Source organism: Typopeltis vanoorti, chromosome 18 (assembly GCF_054136105.1).
Source record: "Typopeltis vanoorti isolate ZY-2024b chromosome 18, IOZ_Tvanoo_1.0, whole genome shotgun sequence".
Classification (NCBI taxonomy): Eukaryota; Metazoa; Arthropoda; class Arachnida; order Uropygi; family Thelyphonidae; genus Typopeltis; species Typopeltis vanoorti.
In genome coordinates, this window is record NC_143566.1 from 11,145,346 (window position 1) to 11,167,809 (window position 22,464).

The window sequence follows — 22,464 nt, forward strand, 5'->3', positions numbered from 1 at the left end:
TATGGATCACATTATGAAGGAAAGTGGTATTAAACATAATATCAAAATTGGAGATGTTAATGTCAGCTCTTTGCTTTATGTGGATGATGTTATACTTCTAAATAAATCTGCTACAAGTCTGCAAGATTCTCTGACTAAATTGAATAGCTGTTGTAATAGATATGGTATGAAGGTCAGCAATAAAAAGACAAAGACAATGAAAATAAGCAGAATCATTGAAAATGTTAACTGTGTTGTGAATGGAGAACCTGTGGAACGAGTGAAACATTTCAGCTACTTAGGCACTATTTTTACTGACGATGGTAAATTAAATATAGAAATAGACAACAGAATCAGCAAAGCTGGTATGGTAGGAAGTCAATTGAATAAATTCATATGGAATAAGAGAGAAATTAGTTGGAACACTAAATTAGCTTTATACAAGACAGTGTTCAAACCAGTTTTAACTTATGGATCTGAGAGCTGGGTCAGAAGTAAAACACTTGACCAAAGACTAGAGACCGCAGATATGAGAGTCCTGAGAAAGATTATAGACGTGAACAGATGGCATCAATGTCAATATCATATTAAAAATGAGGATATTAGGAAAGAACTAATATCCTCATTTTTAATTTAAGGCACTTTGTACCGTAACATCCAGGAATGCGTTAGCAGAGCTAATCTCAGGTGGTATGGTCACTTAAACAGAACGGGCGAGGAAAGATTAGCAAAACAAGTGTTCTCTGCTAGGTTGGCAGCAAAATGACCCAGAGGAAGACCAAGATATAGGTGGATTGATACAGTACAAAGTGCCTTAGACGATAAAAATATAAGATCTGATAATGTTGGAGTCTTTACAAGTAACAGACTGATTTGGAGGAAAATTGTAGATAGGAAGTTAGTAATAATGTAATTTTTTTCATGTAGTACTGTCATATCCTGTACACCCCTTGAGGGTACATGGCAGGAATTTGATGATGATATTTCAATCTCCCCCCCCCCCCACACACACACCTGTAATTCTTGTGGGTGATTACTTATTTGTACCTATGGTCCCACAGAAGGTTTTACTAAGATAGAAGTGGAAGAATTTTTTGAGGCTTTAGAGAAAACAACTGACACAATGAAAAAAAAAAAGTTGGTCCTTGTTGGGGGATCTGAATAGCAGAGTAAGAAATTGTCAGACATACAGAAACGTTTTGGGAAAAAAATAGGCAACATAGCCATAAAAACCTAATTTTGGGGGAAAATTTGGAGAAAGGATCTAAGCTAATAATGATGTCAAATACCTGTTGGATTTCTGCTCAGAACATGGACTGGTTATCATTAACCCATGTTTCAACATAAAAATGTGCAGAAATTCGCATGGAGAGAAGAGCAATGAATAAGAAAAGTCTCATTGACTGTGTTGTTGTTGATAGTGATGTTTTCTCACTGGTGCAGGACACTAGAGAATGTACACAAGATTTGAAATTGGAAGTGATCACCATTTAGTCTTGAGCAGGATAAAATTTAATTTCATATTGAAAAGAAGAACATGTAGAAAGAAGGTTTTAAAGCAAATAAAAGTTCAGCAGCTCTCAGATGTGAACCGTAGACTAAAATACACAAACATTATTACATTACATAAACATTACACAAACAAAAATAAGTTTGAGAACAGGGACCAAACCTTGGAGATTCAGTGGCAAGCCCCGAGAAAAACATTGATTGATTCAGCCAGAGAGGCATGTGGTGAGGTTGTCTGCCAGGATAGAAAAATCAGAACTCCATAATGAACACAGGAAGTTAAAGAGGTGGTGGTGAAGGAAAAGAAGAAAGCATATCAAAAGTTCCTAGCAAGTAAGTCAGCTTGTGCTCTTAGAGAATACAGAGACAAATGTAAGAAAACTAAACACTGTAAAACTAGCTAAACAAAAGTCATGGGAAGACTTTGGCAAGAAACAGAAAATAAATATCAGGAAGGTGACAAAATATTCTGGAGGCTATTGAAAAAGCTCAGAAATAGAGGGAAGAGATCTCTAATTCCTTTTATAGCACGGAAAAATTTTGAAAAATTGCTAAATAAACAAGCATTGCTAGCACAGTAGTAAAAAATACTCAACAAACTGAAGAAGTCACTGACTGTTCTTATTTCGAGAATTATTAGGACAAATAATTTTCTTAATCCTTAAAAGGATTAAGAAAAGAAGAAAAAAATATCACTTTCTGAACATTGTAAAGAGCCTTTCTTCAGTTTTCAACTGAAGATGAGTTAGCCAGTCTTATATGAAGGGTGCAAGATTATTCTTCCTAGAAACTTGGGTTTTTCATCTTACAAAAACCAACAAAAGTTAACAATACATGCAGTTAGCATATTTAATATACTGGTCTCATAGCTTTCTTTGGTTGTAATTCAAAAACAATTCAAATAGACCTTTAACCAAATTTATAATATAGCTATTTCTTAACATTGTCTAAGGTTCTCAGAAAAATTCAACCCAGTTAGACTAAAATGGAAGTAAAGAGATTGCAGGATCTATTTCCTCTGAGGACTCATCAAGAAAGTGTTGTCATTCAGCTGATTATTACAAATTTTAAATGTTTTTTACATTACAAAATGGTTCTTGAGAAATTCAGCCTGATCAAAATAATATAATGAATGGGAAATTGCAGAGGTCAATATCTCTTCAGGTAATGCCATTAATTATTTAAAAATAATATCAGTAAAATGTCTTCTTTTCTAAATTGCTGCCAACCTCCTGTTTTCTCAGTACTCTGTGCATTTTTTTTTTTTTACATATGAGATGCTTTTTATGAGATCTGGTACATGACATGCAGGATATTAGGATATTCTTATGCACCTCTTGGAAGAATAAAGAGGAGAATTTGGAAAAATGAACTTATCGGGCATAATGAAGTGATCATCTCATCATATAGATTTTTTTTCTTTTATTATGAAAATGCAGAATGTAGAAATTAATTAAATTTTTTGAGTTTTATTTAAAGGTAGGATGGCTTTTAGAAATATATGCTTTAGGTTAATCTTGTTATATGTTCTTTAATAAATATGTTATTTATTTTCTTATTAGTGTCTGTGTTGTGATTTATACTTAACACAAACTGCCAACATAAGCTTGTCAAATATAGTAGTGAAAAAAGAAACTGCTAGTTCTCCTTGAACTCAATCTGAATTTCTTTTCTAATAAAGAAAAGAAAATTGGAGAAAAAAAAAATGAAAAAAACTCATTTGAGATGCCATGAAATTATATTCTTGGTTTTCATCCTTTATCCAGTAATAAACAAAGTTTGCACGTGAAGTGACTTCACATCAATTGCCTTAGTATCCCATAATGCAATGCATACACCCTTTTGGGTATGTATAATATTATGCATTATGAGAAGGGCCACTACCCCAACAGATGTTGACCTTTATTGAGGTCTCATCAATGGGAGCCAGATCCAGAAGAGATACCAGAACAACAACAACGTTACTGGCTTGCTGGGTGAAGCATAAAATGCTTTTTATTTTCCCCTTTATCTGTGTGGAGAAGCTTGATGGGGGAGGTTGTGAGACTTATGCTCGCACTTTGTCAATATGGAGTTAGCTCTGTTCTGCTGAAAGCAGGATTGCCTTGGGTCTTTTGTGTTTTTGATAGTCATGTTCACTATAACTGGAAGCTTGTCTGATTAGTGGATTAGGATGAGAATGTGCCTTGCTGAAGAACTTTTCCGCATGGTCATGAAGGAGAGAACGGATGTCAGGGGTTCCGGTTTCTCTGTGGATCTGCGTGTTTCTGACAAACCATGGGGCGTCTAAGATCATCCGCAGGCATTTGTTTTGTATCCTCTGTAGTTCCTGGATGTTAGATTTGGATGTGTGACTCCATGCCGGGGATGCATATGCGATTACAGGTCGAATTACCATCTTATATAATAACAGCTTGTTGCGTTTATCCAATTTGCTGTTGCGATTGATCAGGGGATAGAGTTGGGCTATGGTTCTGGATGTCTTTGTGCCTATGAGCTTGATATGGCTGTTGAAATTTAGCTTTTTGTCTAGCTGTACTCCAAGGTATTTGGCTTCTGTCTGCCATGGTATCTTTTTTCCGAGAAGTTCAATATCATCTTGGATGAAGGCTTTGCGTCTGGTGAAGAGTATAGCTGAGCTTTTGACGGGGTTTACTTGTATCCTCCAGTCGGAGAACCATTTCTCTAGCTTTATGATAGTATCCTGGAGACGACTGATGGCCAGGTGTGGGCGGAGAGATCTTGTCATTATGGCTGCGTCGTCTGCATATAGGGCTGTGATGGTAGTCCTCAGGTTCTGTGGAATGTCAGCCACGTAGATTGTGAAAAGTAAAGGAGCCAAAAGAGATCCCTGAGGTACTCCTGCCAGGATTTTGCGCCTAGTTGAGATGGTGCCATTTATTTTTATCTGCATGGATCTGTCAGTGAGGTATGATTTTATTAGACGGGTAAGGTTTGTTGGTATGTTGGCCTGAATGAGTTTATAGAGTAATCCTTGATGCCATACCTTATCAAAGGCCTTGGCAATATCCAGAAAAACTGCAGCTGTGTGAAGGTTCCAGTTGTATCCTTGAGTGATATGCTCCACTATTCTGTGTATTTGTTGCACTGTGCTGTGCATACGGCGGAAGCCGAATTGTTCGTTTGGGATTATTCCTAATTGGTCTGATTTTTCTTGTAGTCTTGAAAGGATAATTTTTTCAGCAATCTTTCCCAGGTTGGAGAGCAGGCTTATTGGACGGTAGCTTTGCGGGAGTTGCGGATTGTTTCCTGGCTTTTTTATTGGCATGATGTCTGCTGTTTTCCATGCAGAGGGGAAGTGTTGTATCCTCAATATTGCATTGGTTATGTTAACCAGGTGCATAATAGCCTTTCTAGGAAGTAATTTGATGATTCTGTTAGTAATTCCATCTGGCCCTGGAGCTTTTTTGTTGTTTAGATGTTTTATGATGTTGGTTATTTCAAATGGAGTAGTGGGGGTGATGCTGGCTGGTTTGTCTTCGGACTGATTTAAGGTACGCTTGACCTGCTGGTGGACTTTATATATGTGGGTGATGTTTATATTATCATATGACGGGCTGCATTGTTTTTCTAGGTTTTCTGCTATTGCTTCTGCTTTTTCTTTATCCGTGTGTGCCGTTCCTTGAGTAGTTTGCATGGGCGGTAGGGGATTGTGTTTAGTGCGCAGAATCTTTAGAAATTTCCATATTGTGTGATCTTCTGGGTTGAGTGATGATAATTTATTGTCCCAATCCTGGTTCCTGTGGAGTTGAAGTGCTTTTCTGACTTGGTTGTTCAACTTGTTCAGAGTTTTCTTGTCCTGTGGGGCTCTTGTGTTGTGGTATCTTTTCCTGGCTTTGTTTTTTGTTCTGATGAGGTCCATTATGTTTTCTGGGAGCCGACCGGATGGGTGGTTGGTTGCGGTTTTGGTGACTGTTTCTAGTGCTTTTTTAATTTGGCTTGTTAAATTGCTTATTGCTTCATCTATGTCTTCTTTTTTGTGGATGATTGGTACAGGACCAATGTATTCTGGTAGGATTTTAGCTAGCCTATCCCACGATATGAAGGTGTGCTGGTGGGCTAGTTGATCTTGCGTGCCAAGTTTGATCAGTTTTGGGTTGTGGTCGGATGATAGTTCATTGAGCGTCTCTAGTTTGTATTGATAACTGATGTTTCTAAGGATAGCTATGTCAAGTACATCTGATCTGCCATGCGGGCTGTAATGAGTGTGCTCAGTGGGTCCTGCTATCACAACTGAGTTAAGTGTTGAATAGTTGTGTAGTATGCAACCACTTCTGTTGTTGGTGGTGCTGAACCATGCTGTGTGTTTGGCGTTCAAGTCACCTACTATGATGGTGGGGTCTGTGGTGCCGAGGACTGCATCCAGGTCTGTTGTCAGTAGAGGATTGCTTGGTGAGTTGTAGGCAGCAAATATCTTGAGGCTTCCAGCATTGTTTGTGTGGACTTGTATTCCTGTGGTTTCCAGGTTTGTAGTCTGTGGGTTGGATATGGCATTGTGGTGGAGGTATGGTTTGATGTAGATGGCAGTGCCTCCCCCTCTGGAGCTGAGTCTATCCGTTCGGTATATTGTGTATCCTCTCACTTTTGGGTTGTTGGCAGGTCTTAGGTGGGTCTCGTTGATCAGCATTATGTCCGGATTGTGTCTTTGTGCGAATTCCTGTAGTTCTAATGTTTTGTTGGTGAGGCCATTGGCATTCCAGGCTGCAATTAGAAGCGAGTTAGGTTTTACTTTTGTTTTATTCATAGTTGAGTGCTGTGAGTATGGAATGGGTTCCTTGCAGGAATCTCTTTGTGGAGGATGGAGTTGGGTTTGTTCTGCTGAATTCCTGGAGCATAGTGGCTAGCGAAGAAGTCAGTATTGCTGTGATGTTGGAGCCTATTTGATTGCTTTGTATTGTGTCCTTTGGGCGGGCTGCTTCAGCATAGGTCTTGGTGGAAGGTTGAGCCCTTTCCTGACTTTTATGGCTTGGGTTTTGATGGTTTGATGACTGTGCAGCAGAGATGCTTTGATTGGTGGTCCAGATAGGGGGAGGTTGGACGGGTCTTGTAGTTCTGTGATTTCTGGGATGGTGGCTGCATCCTTTATAGTTTGCTGGGTGGGGACCGCCACAGTTGGCACATTTGGCTGGTGTGATTCTTGCTTTGTGCATGTAATGGTTTGATGCTTCTCGCCACACTTCAGGCATCTGAACTCGGCTTTACAGAGTCTTTGGGCATGGCCAAACTTTTGGCAACGATGGCATTGCCCTGCTGATGCCCTTTTCCTGAGTGGCTCTGTTGATATTTTAAGTCCACAGACTGCAGTTATGTCATAAATTTGTCTTTGAGTGTTCTGTATCTCAATCAATACTAATGGCATTGGTTGTTTATCGGATCTGTACATCCGGCTGACTTTGATAGGTGATAGGCCCTGCTGGGTAAGGTCAGCTGCGATCTCCTCGGAGGTAATGCCTTCTGTGACACCTCGCAGTACAACCTTTAGATTTCTTTCGCTGCTTAGTGCGAAGGTGTGGTACTGTAGTTTGTTGTTATCCATCATTTTTGTTATTCCTCTGTAGTCTGTCACTGTTGTTGGTTGAATTTTTACACCTTCGTCGGTGTTTTTGGCCCAGGAGTATCCAATTTGATGTTCTCTTAGGTTTCTTGCAACTGTAGTCCATTTTTCCTTTTCACGGAGAATTACCGGAGGGACCTTTTTTCCGGGACTGTTTGTGAGGTAGTTTCGTTTTCCACATGATCTTCCTCGATTTGCCGTCTCAGATACCAGGATTGAAGTAATGCAAAAGTCATATTCCCCATATACAAGTAGTCAAAAAGTGTAACAACTTATTACTAAAATGTTCTGGATTAGACATAGATGTTAAAAGTTTTCTTACTTCGTTATACTATAAATTAAAGATACCAAAAAAATATATTCTTCATTTCATCCTTTATTCAAATGAAAGCGAACAAAGTTTGTGCATGCCCATAATGAACATTATACATGTCCATAAGGATATGTGCTTTGCATTATGGGATACTTTAGCAATTGATGTGAAGTCATTAATCTTTATATACAAGTAGCCCAGTATAAAGATTCTTCATGTGCTAACTTTGTTTGCTTTGCATGCACAGTATTATCTCATTGTGCCCAGAAAGATGTTGTGACCAAGGTGAAATATGGGCTTATTAATCTAATCAGCTGTTAGATTTTATTGAGAAATTAATTATTAGCTTTGCTTTCTGTTTTTCCATTGAACAACATGAACAATTTGGCTACATTATCCAGACACATTAGATACATTTTTTCTTAGTGCATTTAAATAGTCAACATTACAAAAAATCCATTTCACAATAGAAAAGGAATCAAAGAACTGTTTGCCCTTCCTAGATGCACTAATAGTCTTACAAATGGTTTTCTTTGTCTGGCAGAAAGCATACACATAATACATGTTATTTGCACAATAACACCATCTTTGACACGATAGTAGGTCTACTAAAACACCAACACAGAGAGTCAGAGCTGTCTGTTCCAGTGGTGCTGCTCTTACCACTGAAAATACAAAATAGAGAAAATACTAAATATGTCTCCCTTCACTAATACACAAGACTACAGCAAAATTGTTAACTGCCCTATACATTCAGGGCACACCTGAAATGATATCCAGAGTATACTTAATAAATATCAGCTTCACACCACATTTAAACGATATATAAAACTGGCATCCCTCATTCACTCACCTAAAGACACTCACTTCTTTTTCACATCCAGGAGTATATGAAGTGTCCTGTACTTGTGACATGACCTACTATCATGTCAAAGATGATGTGATTGTGCAAGATCTGTTGACATCTGCCTTGCAGAACATAAGAAATCATTTGGCACCATCGTTATGGTAAGTCAGGCCTAGCAGACCATGTCTTAAGATGGACACCTTTGCACACAGGATTAGATGGAAGAAAACAAAAGTGCTACACAGAAGTCATTACAAGTCAGAGAGACTTTTGTAATCAGCTGCAGTTTTAAAACATTCCCCAACCAATAAGTATAACTGTATCAATTTACCAAAAGTCTAAGAGACGATCATTTTAAGATCATATTAATAATTATTTACTTCTCTTTCTCTGTAACCATCAGTAAATAGTGCTGGTTAGGACTTCAGTTCTTTATATTGCCTTTTCAATTTTAAACTGTTCCTACTATTGACTAATTGTTACTGTTTGCATATTTCGATGAACTGTTTGTGCTCTGAAGATGCTGGGTGAAAAAACAGCCAGTGAATATTGACAACTAAGTAAATAAATATGTTATTTATTTTCTTATTAGTGTCTGTGTTGTGATTTATACTTAACACAAACTGCCAACATAAACTTGTCTGCCTATTTTGAACTGTGCATTGTTAGTGTGTGGAACAACAAACAGTTCAAAGAGACAGAAATACAAGGTAAACATAACAGTCCATGACCATTAAAATTATTATGTGCTATACAAATCATTTAAAAAAATAAATAAAAACAAAAAAAAATACAAGGTAAATACACCTGATTTTTGTATTTACCTTGTATTCCTGTCTGTTTGAATTGCTTGTTGTTCCACACACACACCGATGTATTGTTAATTTCAGTATAAAATATTTGTGCCATTTTCATTAAAGTTTTTTACTGTTTAATTTTTTTTTCTCTCCTGATCGTTATGCCAAAGTGCCTGTAAAGATTATCTTTGCTTATGAAAGAATACTATGAAACAGTGTCATGATTTATTGTTCACTTTTTTTTTTCTTTTTTTGGAAATAGATTTTTTATGTACAATTTCCCTAAATTGCATTATTTTCATTTCAGACTAAGGGGATATTTTACTAAATATGATTGTTCTAGTGCAGATGTTAATCCAATTGGTGGCATTAGCAAGACAGATTTGAAACAGTTCTTGCATTATGCTAGAAAAAAGTTTGATTTTCCTGTACTTGATAGGTAAGTATTGTAATTTTTGTAGAATAACTGTCACTATTAAAGTGTTGTTTTAATAGGCTAAAACAGGGTTACCCAAGCTTCCATAGCTCAGTTAGTATAGACAAAGCCCTTTGGTCGGAAAGACCTGGGTTCAATTCCCTCTCCCCCCAGGTTTTTTGTCCCCCAGAACAGGCAAACCAGCCCTGTGAACACACACATCTAGAGACATAGGATACTTGGGGAGGCATAGGGCTAACTACCTTTTCCTGGGGCGGGGGGGGGGGGGGAGGAGATGGTTGAGAAGTCCAAGTTGAAGCTAAAGAACCTCCGTGGTTCGTGAAAGCTTAAGAAGAAGAAGAAAACAGGGTTACCCATAAGTTGACTACAGTCCTCTTATGTGTTCCCCCCCCCCATCTCTTTCATTAACTGATTTCATAACCATAACTGTACTGACTGATTAACACTGGTTAACAAATCAAAAAATAAAATAAATAAATAAATGAGAATGAGAATGTCATTCCTCAAAAACAGACATGTCTGTTTTTGAGGAAATCAAATATACTACATACAGAAATGAACTGTAGTCCATTTCCTTAATAAACTTTTTCAAACTTCATGATAATTGCATTTTTATAAAAAAATGTTTTTTAAGGGAATGTTATCCCATTTTTTTACAATCGTTCTGCCATTTAGGATCAGATAAATGTATTCTTTAGATTTTTCATATTCTAAGAAATTTGTATAGTTCTTGAATGATTTTCCTGCTATTTCTCAACATCTATGTATCCGTTCGAGCATCGTTATCTTTCATTATTGTTCTGATTTCAGAACCAATAAAAACGCCTTCTTTGATTTTCACATTGTTTACCCTATGAAACTTGTTCTTAGTCCAAAGAAATTTGTGGCTTTCTTGTTCACTGCTTTAAAGAACTGTCTTAACTCCCACTTGATTTGAATCAGTGTTAATTTTTTTGGACTTATAAGAGATTGATTCATGTTGTTTTATTTACTCCAAGAAACAATTCTATATTATGTATTATATATCAACAACACATAATATACGTTGAAAGTTTATAGTATTATATATTATACCAAACTTTTGTTTGCTTACGTAGCTAATTAAGGGTGAAAAATGATATATATATGTGTATTTTTTTTTTCCTTCTGTAATTTATCCAAGTATAAACAGTCAAGATTTGCACATTAGAATTTTTTCAAAGGCTTATCTACTTGTATATAGGGAGCATCTGACTTCATATCATGTTGTCCTGTGTATCAGTAGAAGCCAGATCCATAGTGAAACTGAGAGCAACCTTGATTAGCAGGTCATTTTTATGTTGATACACACCAAAATTTGTTGCAGATTTGCTACATAAGTAATTTGCAGCAATTTGGTCATCTTGTTTTTTTGAGGAGGTGAAAACATTTGAGAAGGATCTTGAAGAAGAAAAACTGAGGTAGCCTCAGGTCTCTGGAATGTTTGATTATGAAAGGAGAATATTATCTGCAGAGTCTGCTGGATAAGAGGATATGATTGAGACATATAAATTGGTGAAGAATTGGTTCAGGATTAATGCAGAAGGGATTTTTATTGAGTTGAAGGAGATAGATCGAAGAGGCTATCACTTGAAGACATGTAAATATGATCTGTTTGGGGGGGGGGGGAGTAGATTTTTTGGGAATTATTATTATTATTATTATTTTGACACCTCCAGGGAGTCCAAAGACTCATCGAGGGAGAGTGTGCCGACAGCATCGAACGATTGGTCCCCTTCCAACTACTAACCGCGCTCAAACATACTTAACTGAGCCATTAGTAGCAGAGGCTCTACCAATCGACCAACCTTCGCCGGCATGAGTGAGGAAGTAGTGAACAAGTTCAAGGGCACAGTTTTATGAGCATCATAATGTGAAAAGTCCTAAACCTGATATCAAAATTGGAGATATTCATATAAAGTCTTTTCTTTTTGGAGATAATATTATATTTCTAATACATGAACTGTGTTCTTAATTAAAATATTCCAGCTATTTATGTGCATTTTTTTAGGGAAGATGACAAATTTTTGAAATAGATATGAGAGTTAAACAAGACTAGTATGGTAGGGCTGAATAAACTTATAAGAAATGATGGAGAATTTAACTGACATTATACAGGAAAGTGTTTATTTAACTTACTGATCTGAAAGTTAGGTGAAATAAAACTTCTGAATCTAAAAGTTCTGAGGAAAATTAGTTGAGCAATTCTTTAATTTTCTTTCAAATAATTAATTTTTGATAGCATTCTTGACAATTCAAGAGTTTTCAACAGTACTATTAAGAATAAACCTTTTTGATGATCATAAATAATTATTTCCTTACTTCATTTCTTTTAATAACTATATAAATATATCAAAATGCCTTATATGTTTAAAAAGGCTTTACATCTTGAGTCGTGCATGTGAACAGACTGCTGATTGCTTCATTGCTGATGATGTTAAGTAACTTAACATCATCAGCACTTAAGAATATGTGAGTAGGGCTAATCAGATGTGCATATGGCCTGTTATTCTGTTAACAAAACAGGTGTTTGATGCTTGGAGGATGAGAAAAAAGACACGGAGGAAGATCAAGATCTAAGAAGAGTGATAAAGTTAATGGCACCTTAGAAGAATGATCTCTGAATACTCAAGACCTAACATGTAACAAACTACATAAAAAAAAAACTACTGATAAGATGCAAATAATAATGCAAGCTTAATTATGTAATACTGTCACAGCATGCAATCAACTCATCTCTGGATTCTATAATTGGCACACTTTTACAAAATTTGATAGAGTTGAACTTTGTTGTAACAAGAATTGAAATAATGAGATCATTGCTGTAATGAGCAAAAAAGAGATAATGATTTTAATTTAAGCATTACTCCCATACAATTGCTCACTTTTATAATGAGCATGCTATACAAATATACTGTAAAAATTTGGTTCAAGTATGTGTAACATTCTTAATTGCCCAGGTAGTTCTTGGATTAGACAAAAATGAAAGGAGTGACGTAGCTTTGACCATCTGCATTGGATTATGATGGACCAGCTTATAAGCTCATCTTGTCCCTGGGGACCATCCCCTCACTATCTATCTCTTCAATGTCTAGCCTCCAGTCCTCCTCCCTCACTTTACCCAAAAGCTGCTGTGACTGTAATCGCAGTTAAAAACGAACTATAATCTGAAACTAGCAACCGTTATCTATTCACCAAATGATAAACTTCATCCTTTATTACATTCAGACATTTGTGAAGTGTCCTGTATAAGTGAACTGGCATACTATGGATGGATAGGAAGATTTGTATCAGCATTAAAGAACATAAAAAATACATTTGTCTCCATTATTGTGGCACATTGGAACTAGCAGCCCATGCTTTAGACACTCCTTCATGCAGGATTAAATGGATGAAAACCAAAGTGCCACATAGAAGTTGATACAAGTCAGAGAGATATTTCTGCAATGCAGCAGCTTTAAAACATTATCAAATTCTCAACAAGTATGGTTGTATTACTTTACCAAAAATCTGCAAGACAGTCCATTTGAGATCAACTTAATACTTGTAAACTTTTTATCCAACAATAGTTAATTGAGTTAGGACTCCAGTTCTTTGTGTTTATCCATTACCATTTTAAAACTTTTCCCACTAATTGCTGATTGTTAGTGCTTGCATACTATGATAGACTACATATGCTGGAGGTGAAGATTCTGGTTAAAAAAAAAGAAAAAAAAGTGAAATACTAGTCTTGCAGCCCTCATTGGTTTCAAGACTTGGTCTTTAGTCTTAGTGCATTGGACCTTGAAAATCAGGAAATTTTGCTCTAAAGATGAAATATGGTATCTTTTCAAGCTGCTTCATGCTTGAAAAGCAAAATCACTTTCCACTTAATGATATTCACAGGATATTCATCCTGCCATCCACTTTGCAACACATATATTCTGTCTTACTTCTGCTCAGTCTCATACCTTTCTCTTACAGTACTTTCCTCCATTTTTCCATTTAACTGCCACTTCTTCTCTTGATTCTGCATATAGATATCATCCGCATAGGACATTGTCCAAGGTGCATCTTCTCTCACCACCTCCATCACGATATTAAATGGGAACAGACTTAATGCTGATCCTTGATGCAAGCCAACTGTCACTTGAAAACTTTCTGTCTTTCCCAGGCAGGTCCGAACTCCTGTCTTCACATTTCTGTACATCTCCTGCACCAACCTGACATATTTCTCTGGTACCTTCTTCTCCCTCAGACATCTCCAGACTTATTGCCTTGGCACTATCGTACTCTTTCTCCAGATCAGTAAACACCACATGTAGCTCCCATTGTTTCTCTCAAAACTTTTCCATCATCTGCTATAACCCAAAGATAGCATCTGTCGTCGATCACCCAGGCATGAAGCCAAATTGCTCCTTTGCAATTCCTTCCTCAGTCTTCCATCAAGAACCCTTTCTAGGATTTTCATTGTGTGGGACATCAACTTTATTCATCTATAATTCTTACAGTCTTGTGCATCCATTCCCTTTACCCTTGTAGATGGGGACAAGAGTACTTTCCCTTCACTCCTCGGATATATTTTCCTGTTGGCAAACTTTTATGAACATTCCCACAGCAGGTGAATTCCCTCTTCCCCAAGTGCCTTCCATGCCTCCACTGGGATCCTGTCAGGGCCCACCGATTATCCATTCTTCATTCTATTTATGGCCTCCTTCACTTCCACTCTGCTGAAAATCAGAAAGAATATGGAACTTATTTCTTTGAATAACAAAAATATTAAATTATTTTAAATTGTGAAATATTGAGAATAATTATGGATTTAATAATCAAAATGAACTTGCAGTAAATTATGCTGATGGATGAAAATGAATTTTTCAGCATTTTTTGAGTAGAATACATCAGGTTTCTTTGTAAACATATCCGACTCCTGAAAAAACTCTTTGAGGAATATGCTGGTAACTAGTGCTGAAAGAAATTTTTTGAAGAAATTGTACTATGAGATAAGTTTACTCACAGTGTGGAAACCTTTCTATTTGAACAGTTGTGCAAGATAACAGGAAGCTTTTCCCAGTTGGTTGGCTTTCGATGCAAGTAATCAGAATTTTCTACTTTGGTTGGCCGAATACTGAAGCGAAACCGAATATTCACCCCATCCCTAGAAATATGACTTCTGCATTAATTCAACCTTGGTTCTTTTGAGTCTCGCTCCCACTGATGAGACCTCACTAAAGGTCAAAACTGATCTAAGTAGTGGCCCTTCCCATAATGCATAGCATTGTGCATATCTGAAAGATCTATATTGTAAAGATCTATAATGCTTTACATTATGGGATACTAAGGCAATTGGTGTGAAGTATTAGCCTCTGTATACAATTAACCTAGTTATGAAGATACTTCATGAGTAAACTTTGTTTGCTTACACTTGGATAAAGGATTTAAACACAAAAAATAAATAAAGGGTTTAATAAAGGATAAAGGATTTAAAAACATTTTACACCAAGAAATATAATTTCTTGGTGTAAACAGCAAGATAAATTAAAGATGCTAAGAAATTATATTCTTGATTTAATCCTTTATCCAAGTGTAAGCAACCTGACGTATTTTCAGGACTGGTAATTCTTATATAGAAGCTAATGACTTCACATCATTAATTGTCTTAGTATCCCATAATGCAAAACACATATCCTTACAGCCATGTATACTGCTATGCATTATGGGAAGGGTCACTACCTAGACTGGTTTCGACCTTTATTGAGGCCTCATCATCGGGAGGCAGACCCAGAGGTGCTAACAAGGTTAAAGTAATGCAGAAGTCATATTTCCATATACAAGTAACCAAAAGGTGTCACACCTTATTACTAAAATACTGTATTCTCTATATGTAGCTTCTGTATACGAGTTGTCCAGTCCTGAACACTTCAGGTGCAATTTTGCTTACACTTGGTTTTTTCGATATGTTGCAAGTAAAAGAAAAAATGTGTACGGCAGAATGATTTTAAAGAATACCGATGGTAAGGAGGTAACCAAATCAGTTGATATAGTGGAATTACTGAGTGAGCACTTTGCAAGAGTATATCATCTAGGTGGTGATATTGCAGGAATGAAGGAACCAACAGCTTATATGGGAATTGTGATGAATGAAGTGGAGGTGAATAGTCTACTACAAAACCTCAATGTGAATACATCTGCGGGATTGGATGGTATATCAGTTCATGTCATATGTGAGGCGGCTAAAAATTGTCAGTACCCTTGACCATTTTGTTTAATTTGAGTCTCGGGTCTGGGTTAGTCCCGAGGGGGTGGAAAGAGGGGAAAATAGTTCCACTGCATAAAGGAGGTTCCAAGACTGCTGTTGAAAATTACCAACCGATCACTTCAGTAGGCGTTGTCAAGGTCTTGGAGAGAGTGGTCAAGAGGAAAATACAGGAATGGATAGATGAAAATTGGATACTGTATGGGGGACAGCATGGTTTTGTGAAGGGTAGATCATGCCTCAGTTACTTGCTCACGTTTTATGATACAGTGACGGCTGGACTGGATAAGGGTAATGGGTTTACAGTGATGGACCTTGGTAAGGCCTTTGACAGGATACCACACTGAATTCTAATCAGTAAACTGCAGCATATGGGGATGGGTATAGGCTTGGTGAGATGGTTAGGAGGGTGGTTGATGGAGAGATATCAGAAAGTAGTTTATTCAGGAGTAGAGTCCAAAAGACAGCCTGTGACTAGTGGTGTGCCACAGGGTTCTGTTCTTGGACCACTGCTGTTTAATTTGTTCATTAACAGTATAGGAATGGATCTGAGAGGAACTGTTCATTTGTTTGCTGATGATGCAAAGTTGGGTAGGACAATAGTGAATGCATAGGATGTCAAAATTTTACAGGATGATTTGGATAGTTTGGAGGACTGAGCTAAGGAGAATGGATGTCAATTTAATGTGGCAAAATGTAAGGTTATGCATTTTGGGGTGAAAAGATTAGCAGCAGTATACTGTTACATTTCGTTACTTTCTCTCTTTTACTATTTATTCTTATTTTATTTTAGGTTTATTTCATTTACTTTCTTTCCTTATATGCTCTGTATGCCGTTTATTCTCTACTAAATTCTTTCCCCCTTATTAATAAGCAGTCCTATTGGCCTCCCTATAGTTTAATCACACAACATTCTGATAGAGTTTACCTGATAAGCATTAACAAAATTTATATTATAACTGCGCCAGCTAATACCTAGGATAGATGGGACTCTTACCCAGGTTGGCTCTCAGAATGATACATGATGATTAGACTAAAATAAACTTTATATCTCTATTCACTAATCTCTTTCGTACAGTCGTGGCTTGCTTTATTTATTCATACACGTGGGTTCATCCCGCTAAGTTCGTCAATGTTTTATGAGCGGCTGTTTGAATTCATAAGATAAAAAGCAGGTCAGGCAGGTACTTAAAGGAAACATTTTAATAAACTTGAGAAATTATACAAGTAAGCATTACTAACATAATATCTGAAATATTCTCAAGTAAAGTCATAGGTTCAATACTAATTCTACTAAACACACAAATTAACTTGCTTAGACCACTACCATGAGCAATTTAACATTATTTCTTAGGCAACTGTCATTCCTTTTGTACACACATGGTCATTAGTTATATTACTTTACACATTACTATTAGCTCACACAGAGATAAACCTGTCCTTGTTGGGCAGACAATTCTTAATTAAATGGGCCTGAGCCAAATCTTAGATAATTCTTAAAGTAACATAATGTTAGTCCATTTTACAAATTCTCTTAGGGGATCACATTCTTTTATGACTGGAATTCACAAAAACAAAAGTCTACTTTACCATCCCTGATTTGGCTGCTATGTCTTTCTTCTTGCCTTGTCTGGTCAACAAGGCCTCCTCGCTCTGCTTACTATTTGATTACCTTCGATCAGCCATACGAATGGAATCTCAACGGGAAAGAAAGGATATGGCACGGGAACATTGGTTGAAACGGACGGCATCTGCTTGGTTCCTCCGTCGCACGACAACGCGCAGCTATCCCAGTCCAAGGAAATAGCTTGGCCCATTCCAAAGGCATTGGTTCATCTGTCGCAGCGTGTCCGAGAGAGGTCAGGAACCAGGAACCCAAAAAAAGCCTTGAATGGGGTTTGCATGGCCTTTTTGTTTTCTTTCTCTTCTCGGTATTTCTCGGCCATCGCGATGCCAGGTAACGCGGTCACGTGGATTTCGTTATTCGATTCAGTTCCCTTCATTTCATCGCACGTGCACTTGTTTTGCTCTTCTTGGAAAGCGCTTTAGTTTCTCTTTCCAGTAACTACCTTCCCCCCCTTTTTGTATGCGTAACACAGGGCGGTTAACAGTGACCCTTGAACTCTGGCTCACAGGCTTTGCTACTTTAGTATATGAAATGGGGCTCTTAAGTAGATTTAACAGCTTACATTGATGTCTATATCTTGCCCACACTCATTACAGATTATATCTTACAAACATTTTATACAATTTTATACAATTCCTTGTTCTTAAATTGATTTGTATTCATAAAGTTATCTTTTTATTCTATTGCCAACATTCCACATTCTCTGCCCATGTTTAAATAAAGTTGTGTCCTGAATAATTCGTTTTAAAACCTTTCTTAGTTTATTCATGACACAACAATACCACATTGGTGGAGCTGTACTTCAGGAGATTGACGAGGCCAGGGATGTTGGTGGATAGGGAGTTGAAGTTTAGGGGGCACATTGCAAAAGTGGCTAAATCAGCCCATCAAATCACTTGGTTACTGAAGAATACTTTGACAAGCAGAGACAAGCAAATTATTGTTCCTCTGTATCGAACCTTGATAAGATCCCATCTAGACTATTGTGCCCAGATATGGGCACCAGGATTTCTTCTTGATGGAGAGGATCCAGAGACGAGTGACCAAGATGATAGCAGGTCTATGGAATGAACCTTATGAGAACAGGTTGAAGATTTGTGGGTTGCAGAAATTGGTTGATAGATGGAAGAGGGGGGGGGGATATGATTGAAACATTCAAGTTGCTAAAGGGTTTCTGTAGGATTAATTCAGAAGATATTTTTGAGAACAGTACTGGTGGTGGAAGGACTAGGGACTATCCATGGAAACTTGGCAAGAGTGTGGTTAGCAAGGGTGTTAGATCTAGGTTTTTACTTGGAGAGTGGTGAATGAGTGGAATAAGCTGCCAGAGTCTGTTGTGGGTGCCATGACTGTGAATGAGTTCAAGGCGAAGTATGATAGATACTGTGTGAATATTGAATAGTTGTTCTTGACATGATGTTAGGGCCTCCCTCGTTGAGTCTAAGGACTCCTTGGAGTTGCCCGTAGCAATAATAATAATAAAGGATTAAACCAAGAATATAATTTCTTGTCATCTTTAATTTATAATATAACCAAGTGGGAAAACTTTCAACAACAAGATAAATGACTCCCTATTACACTCAAAGTGGACTAACTCCTCTCATAATTTCTTGAACCACTTGACAAGCTCATAGTTAGTTTAAAATCTAATGAAGAAACAGCTACACATCATCATTCTGCTAGCTTTATATTACAAGTTTTTTTTTTTTTTGTTGTTCTTCATTTTTGAAGAACAAAATTCTGAACTTCAAAAATTCTCAGTCTGTTTGATTCATTATTATCTTTCTTTGTTCTATTCATGTCTCATTTTTGTTACTGAGATATATATTTCTCCACTCATATATTTGTTTTTCATCCTTAACATTTTACCAGAATTTTACATTTTCATCTCAAGTGCAGCTTCAAATACCATCTCACTACATTTTATGTTTTTTCTACACAATTATGGTTCTGTTTTTCATTCACCACAGTTTTTTTTCTCATCTCTAGAATTTTACAAGCTGTCCCCACTGCTGAGTTAGAGCCATTAATTGAAGGAAAGCTTGTGCAGACTGATGAGGTATGAAATTCAAAAAAATAAATAAATGCTTTTATTATAGATATTATTTTTCTGAAATTTTTTCATGTTACTCTTCTAAATTGATATAAATACTTAATTTATTTTGCCTATTTTCTAAAGGAACACTATGGTGAAAACATTGATGATATGTATTCTAAAACATATATTGAAAGAAATGATATAATGAGAGTAATTTTTTTTGACATACCTTTATAGAATCTTCATGTTTACTTTAAAATTTTTGATGAAACGACATCAGTAAATATAACTGAACTCTTAAAACAATAAAAATGAACTATAAAACGATTTTTAGGATTGTCAGTTAGATTAAAAATGCATTGGAACTTTTTTCAGAATGGGATAGAGCAGAGATAAAATGTATGAAAATTAAAAACAAAAATTCATACAGTGGATTGCATGAAGGATGAACTACTGAAATTAACGATGAAAGATAAAAAATAGGAATTACGAAAAAAAAAAGAATCTTTCAATATATGTTTTAAAATACATATCATTGCCTGAACTTAACTGCAGTTAAAAAAAAAACTAATGATTTAATATAAGGCATTCTCCTTTAGAAAAATAGGCAAAAATAAGCTGTAAGTATTGATGCCTTTATTATATTTATATATATATATATATATATCTACTTTTACCATGAGTTGCCTTGGTCTTGCACTACGTGCAGGGTCAGCTAGACTTGCAACACTTGCAGGCACTTGTTTGTCTGTTTGCTTACTTGGGAAATGGAGTAAAACCAGGTTTAAAATAGCTTGGTATCTTTAACATTTATTATACCCAAGGTAAAATACTTTCTACATATATACAAGAATATATATATATATATGATGAAATAAAATGCATGTGAATTAAACCGTACTCATTCGTCAGGCTTTCCATGAACTGGAATCTCACACTTAAGCCAAATGAACACGAGTAAATTTTAGTAGCATGAATGAAACAGTGTGTGATGATCGAGTGTTTAGACCAGCATATACTGTTTGGTGTGTTAGTGCAAACTCAATCATCACACCCTGAAAGTAGACAAATGTGTAGACGTTGCTGTTGTTTGACATTGAAGTATAACCTGTCTCAACGATGCCACTTAGAAATGACAGTATGGTGGAAAGCATGAAGAGCGGAGAGTAGTTCACCACAGTTGCAGTGCGCATCAGATGTGAGCAAAATGCAAAAAATTGGCATTTTATTCAAGAAAGTACAGACAGTAATTGTGTATCTTCAATAACAAAAGCAAGTTTGTTGAAAGTTTATTTTTCACTTGGTTAGACTATAATAAATTTAGTTTAATCCTTTATCCAAGATTTGAGCAAACAAAGTTTGCACTTGAATATATCTTCAGGACTGGGGTAAGGTAGTACAACACTGTAACTAGTAGTAACTCGTAGCAAAGGTGGACCAAGCTAACATCACTCCTAACTCAGTATCTCCCATAACGCAAAACACATCTCCTTGCAGATATGTATAATGTTATGCATTAAGGGAAGGGCTACTACCCAGACTAGTTTACCTTTATTGAGGTCTCTTCAGTGGGAGCCAGGCCCTAGTGGAAATACCAGGCAGAAGCATTAGCAGGTCATCTCTACCTATAGGAGTTGCCAAAAAGGTGTGCCACCTTTTTTTATTAAATTACTTTGGATTTAGAGAAAGATGGTGAAAGTTTATTTTTCACTTGGTTAGACTATAATAAATTTAGTTTAATCCTTTATCCAAGTGTGAGCCAACAAAGTTTGTGCCTGTAAATATCTTCAGGACTGGGGTAAGGTAGTACAACAACTTTAGGAGTGATGTTAGCTTGATCCACCTTTACTACGAATTGCCCGGTGTTGTATTACCTTACTCCAGTCTTGAAGATATTTTCAGGCGCCAACTTTGTTTGCTCACACTTGGATAAAGGATTAAACTAAATTTATTAAAAGCAAGTTTAACTTGCAAGGAGTGTTTTAATGATCAGTGAGGAACAGAAACAGAATTGGGACTGTATATGCATTTGGGTGTACATGTTTGCCCCACCTATGAGAGGTGACAGATGTTGAAACAGAAACTGGATCACATTAATGCTGTGTGTGTTTGTGTGTAGGATGTGGATGAGGGTTGGTAAGAAAGGAATATTGATTTTTTTTTTTTTTTTTTTTTTTTTTTTTTTTTTTTGAAAAGCTAGAAGTTGTAATTGGGGAACACTTTGTGAGGAGTGCTGTTTGAGAGACAGACAGAATAACACAGCAAAAGGAGAGGGCAGGTTTAGTACAATAGTTGGACTCTAAAAGGATATTTGAATATCTTATGCTCATTTTTTAACAGGACCAGTGGAGCAGAGGAATGACAAATACCAGTTTATTGTAATATCCATGGAAGCAAATTATATGTGCCCACAAATTATATTCTTGTTTAATTCTTTATCCAAATTTAAGCAAATAAAGTTTGCAACTGAAGTGTCACTGGTATACAGAGGCTGTTGACTTCACCAATTGCCTTAGCATCCCGTAATGCTAAGCACACTTCTTTTCAAATGTGCATGCATCCTTTGCATTATGGGAAGGGTGACTAGTCAGACTTGCTTTGACCTTCACTGAGGTCTTCTCAGCAGGAGCCAGACCCAGGAAAATCCCAAGGGTTGAAGTAATGCAGAAGTTATATAATTGCCATATACAAGTATTGAAATGGTGTAACACCTTATTATTAAAGTACTCTGAAGTACATTCCACAAATAGCTCTGGATTAGAGCTCTTAGTAGGTTTTTTTTTACTTAGTTACAAATTATGCTTGATAAGAAATTATATCGTTTAATCCTTTGTCCCAGTGTAAGCAAACAAACTTCGCCCATGAAGGATCTTTACAACTAGGCTTTTTGTATATATAGCCTGTTGTACTTTTGTATGCAACTGCTATCCACCTTTCTTTATGCTATCTCTCTCTCTCATTCATTTTCTAGATTTCTTCTCACTTCCATTCTTGTTCTCCTTGCATCAGTTAATCTTGCTTGCTTGTCTCCCAGTATCTCCATTTCCCCCCCCACCACCACCACCACAATTCATTCTTCATGTTTTCCTT

General features: G+C 36.6%; 1 protein-coding gene across 1 annotated transcript in view; it reads left to right on the forward strand.

Annotated features, from left to right (window-relative positions):
- Nadsyn (NAD synthetase) overlaps positions 1-22,464 on the forward strand; it is a 396,250-nt gene that overhangs the window by 294,433 nt on the left and 79,353 nt on the right. Inside the window, exons 16-17 of the mRNA XM_090408625.1 lie at positions 9,328-9,459; positions 19,326-19,395. Coding sequence (XP_090264751.1) covers positions 9,328-9,459; positions 19,326-19,395 — 202 coding nt within the window. The remainder of the gene's footprint in view (positions 1-9,327; positions 9,460-19,325; positions 19,396-22,464) is intronic.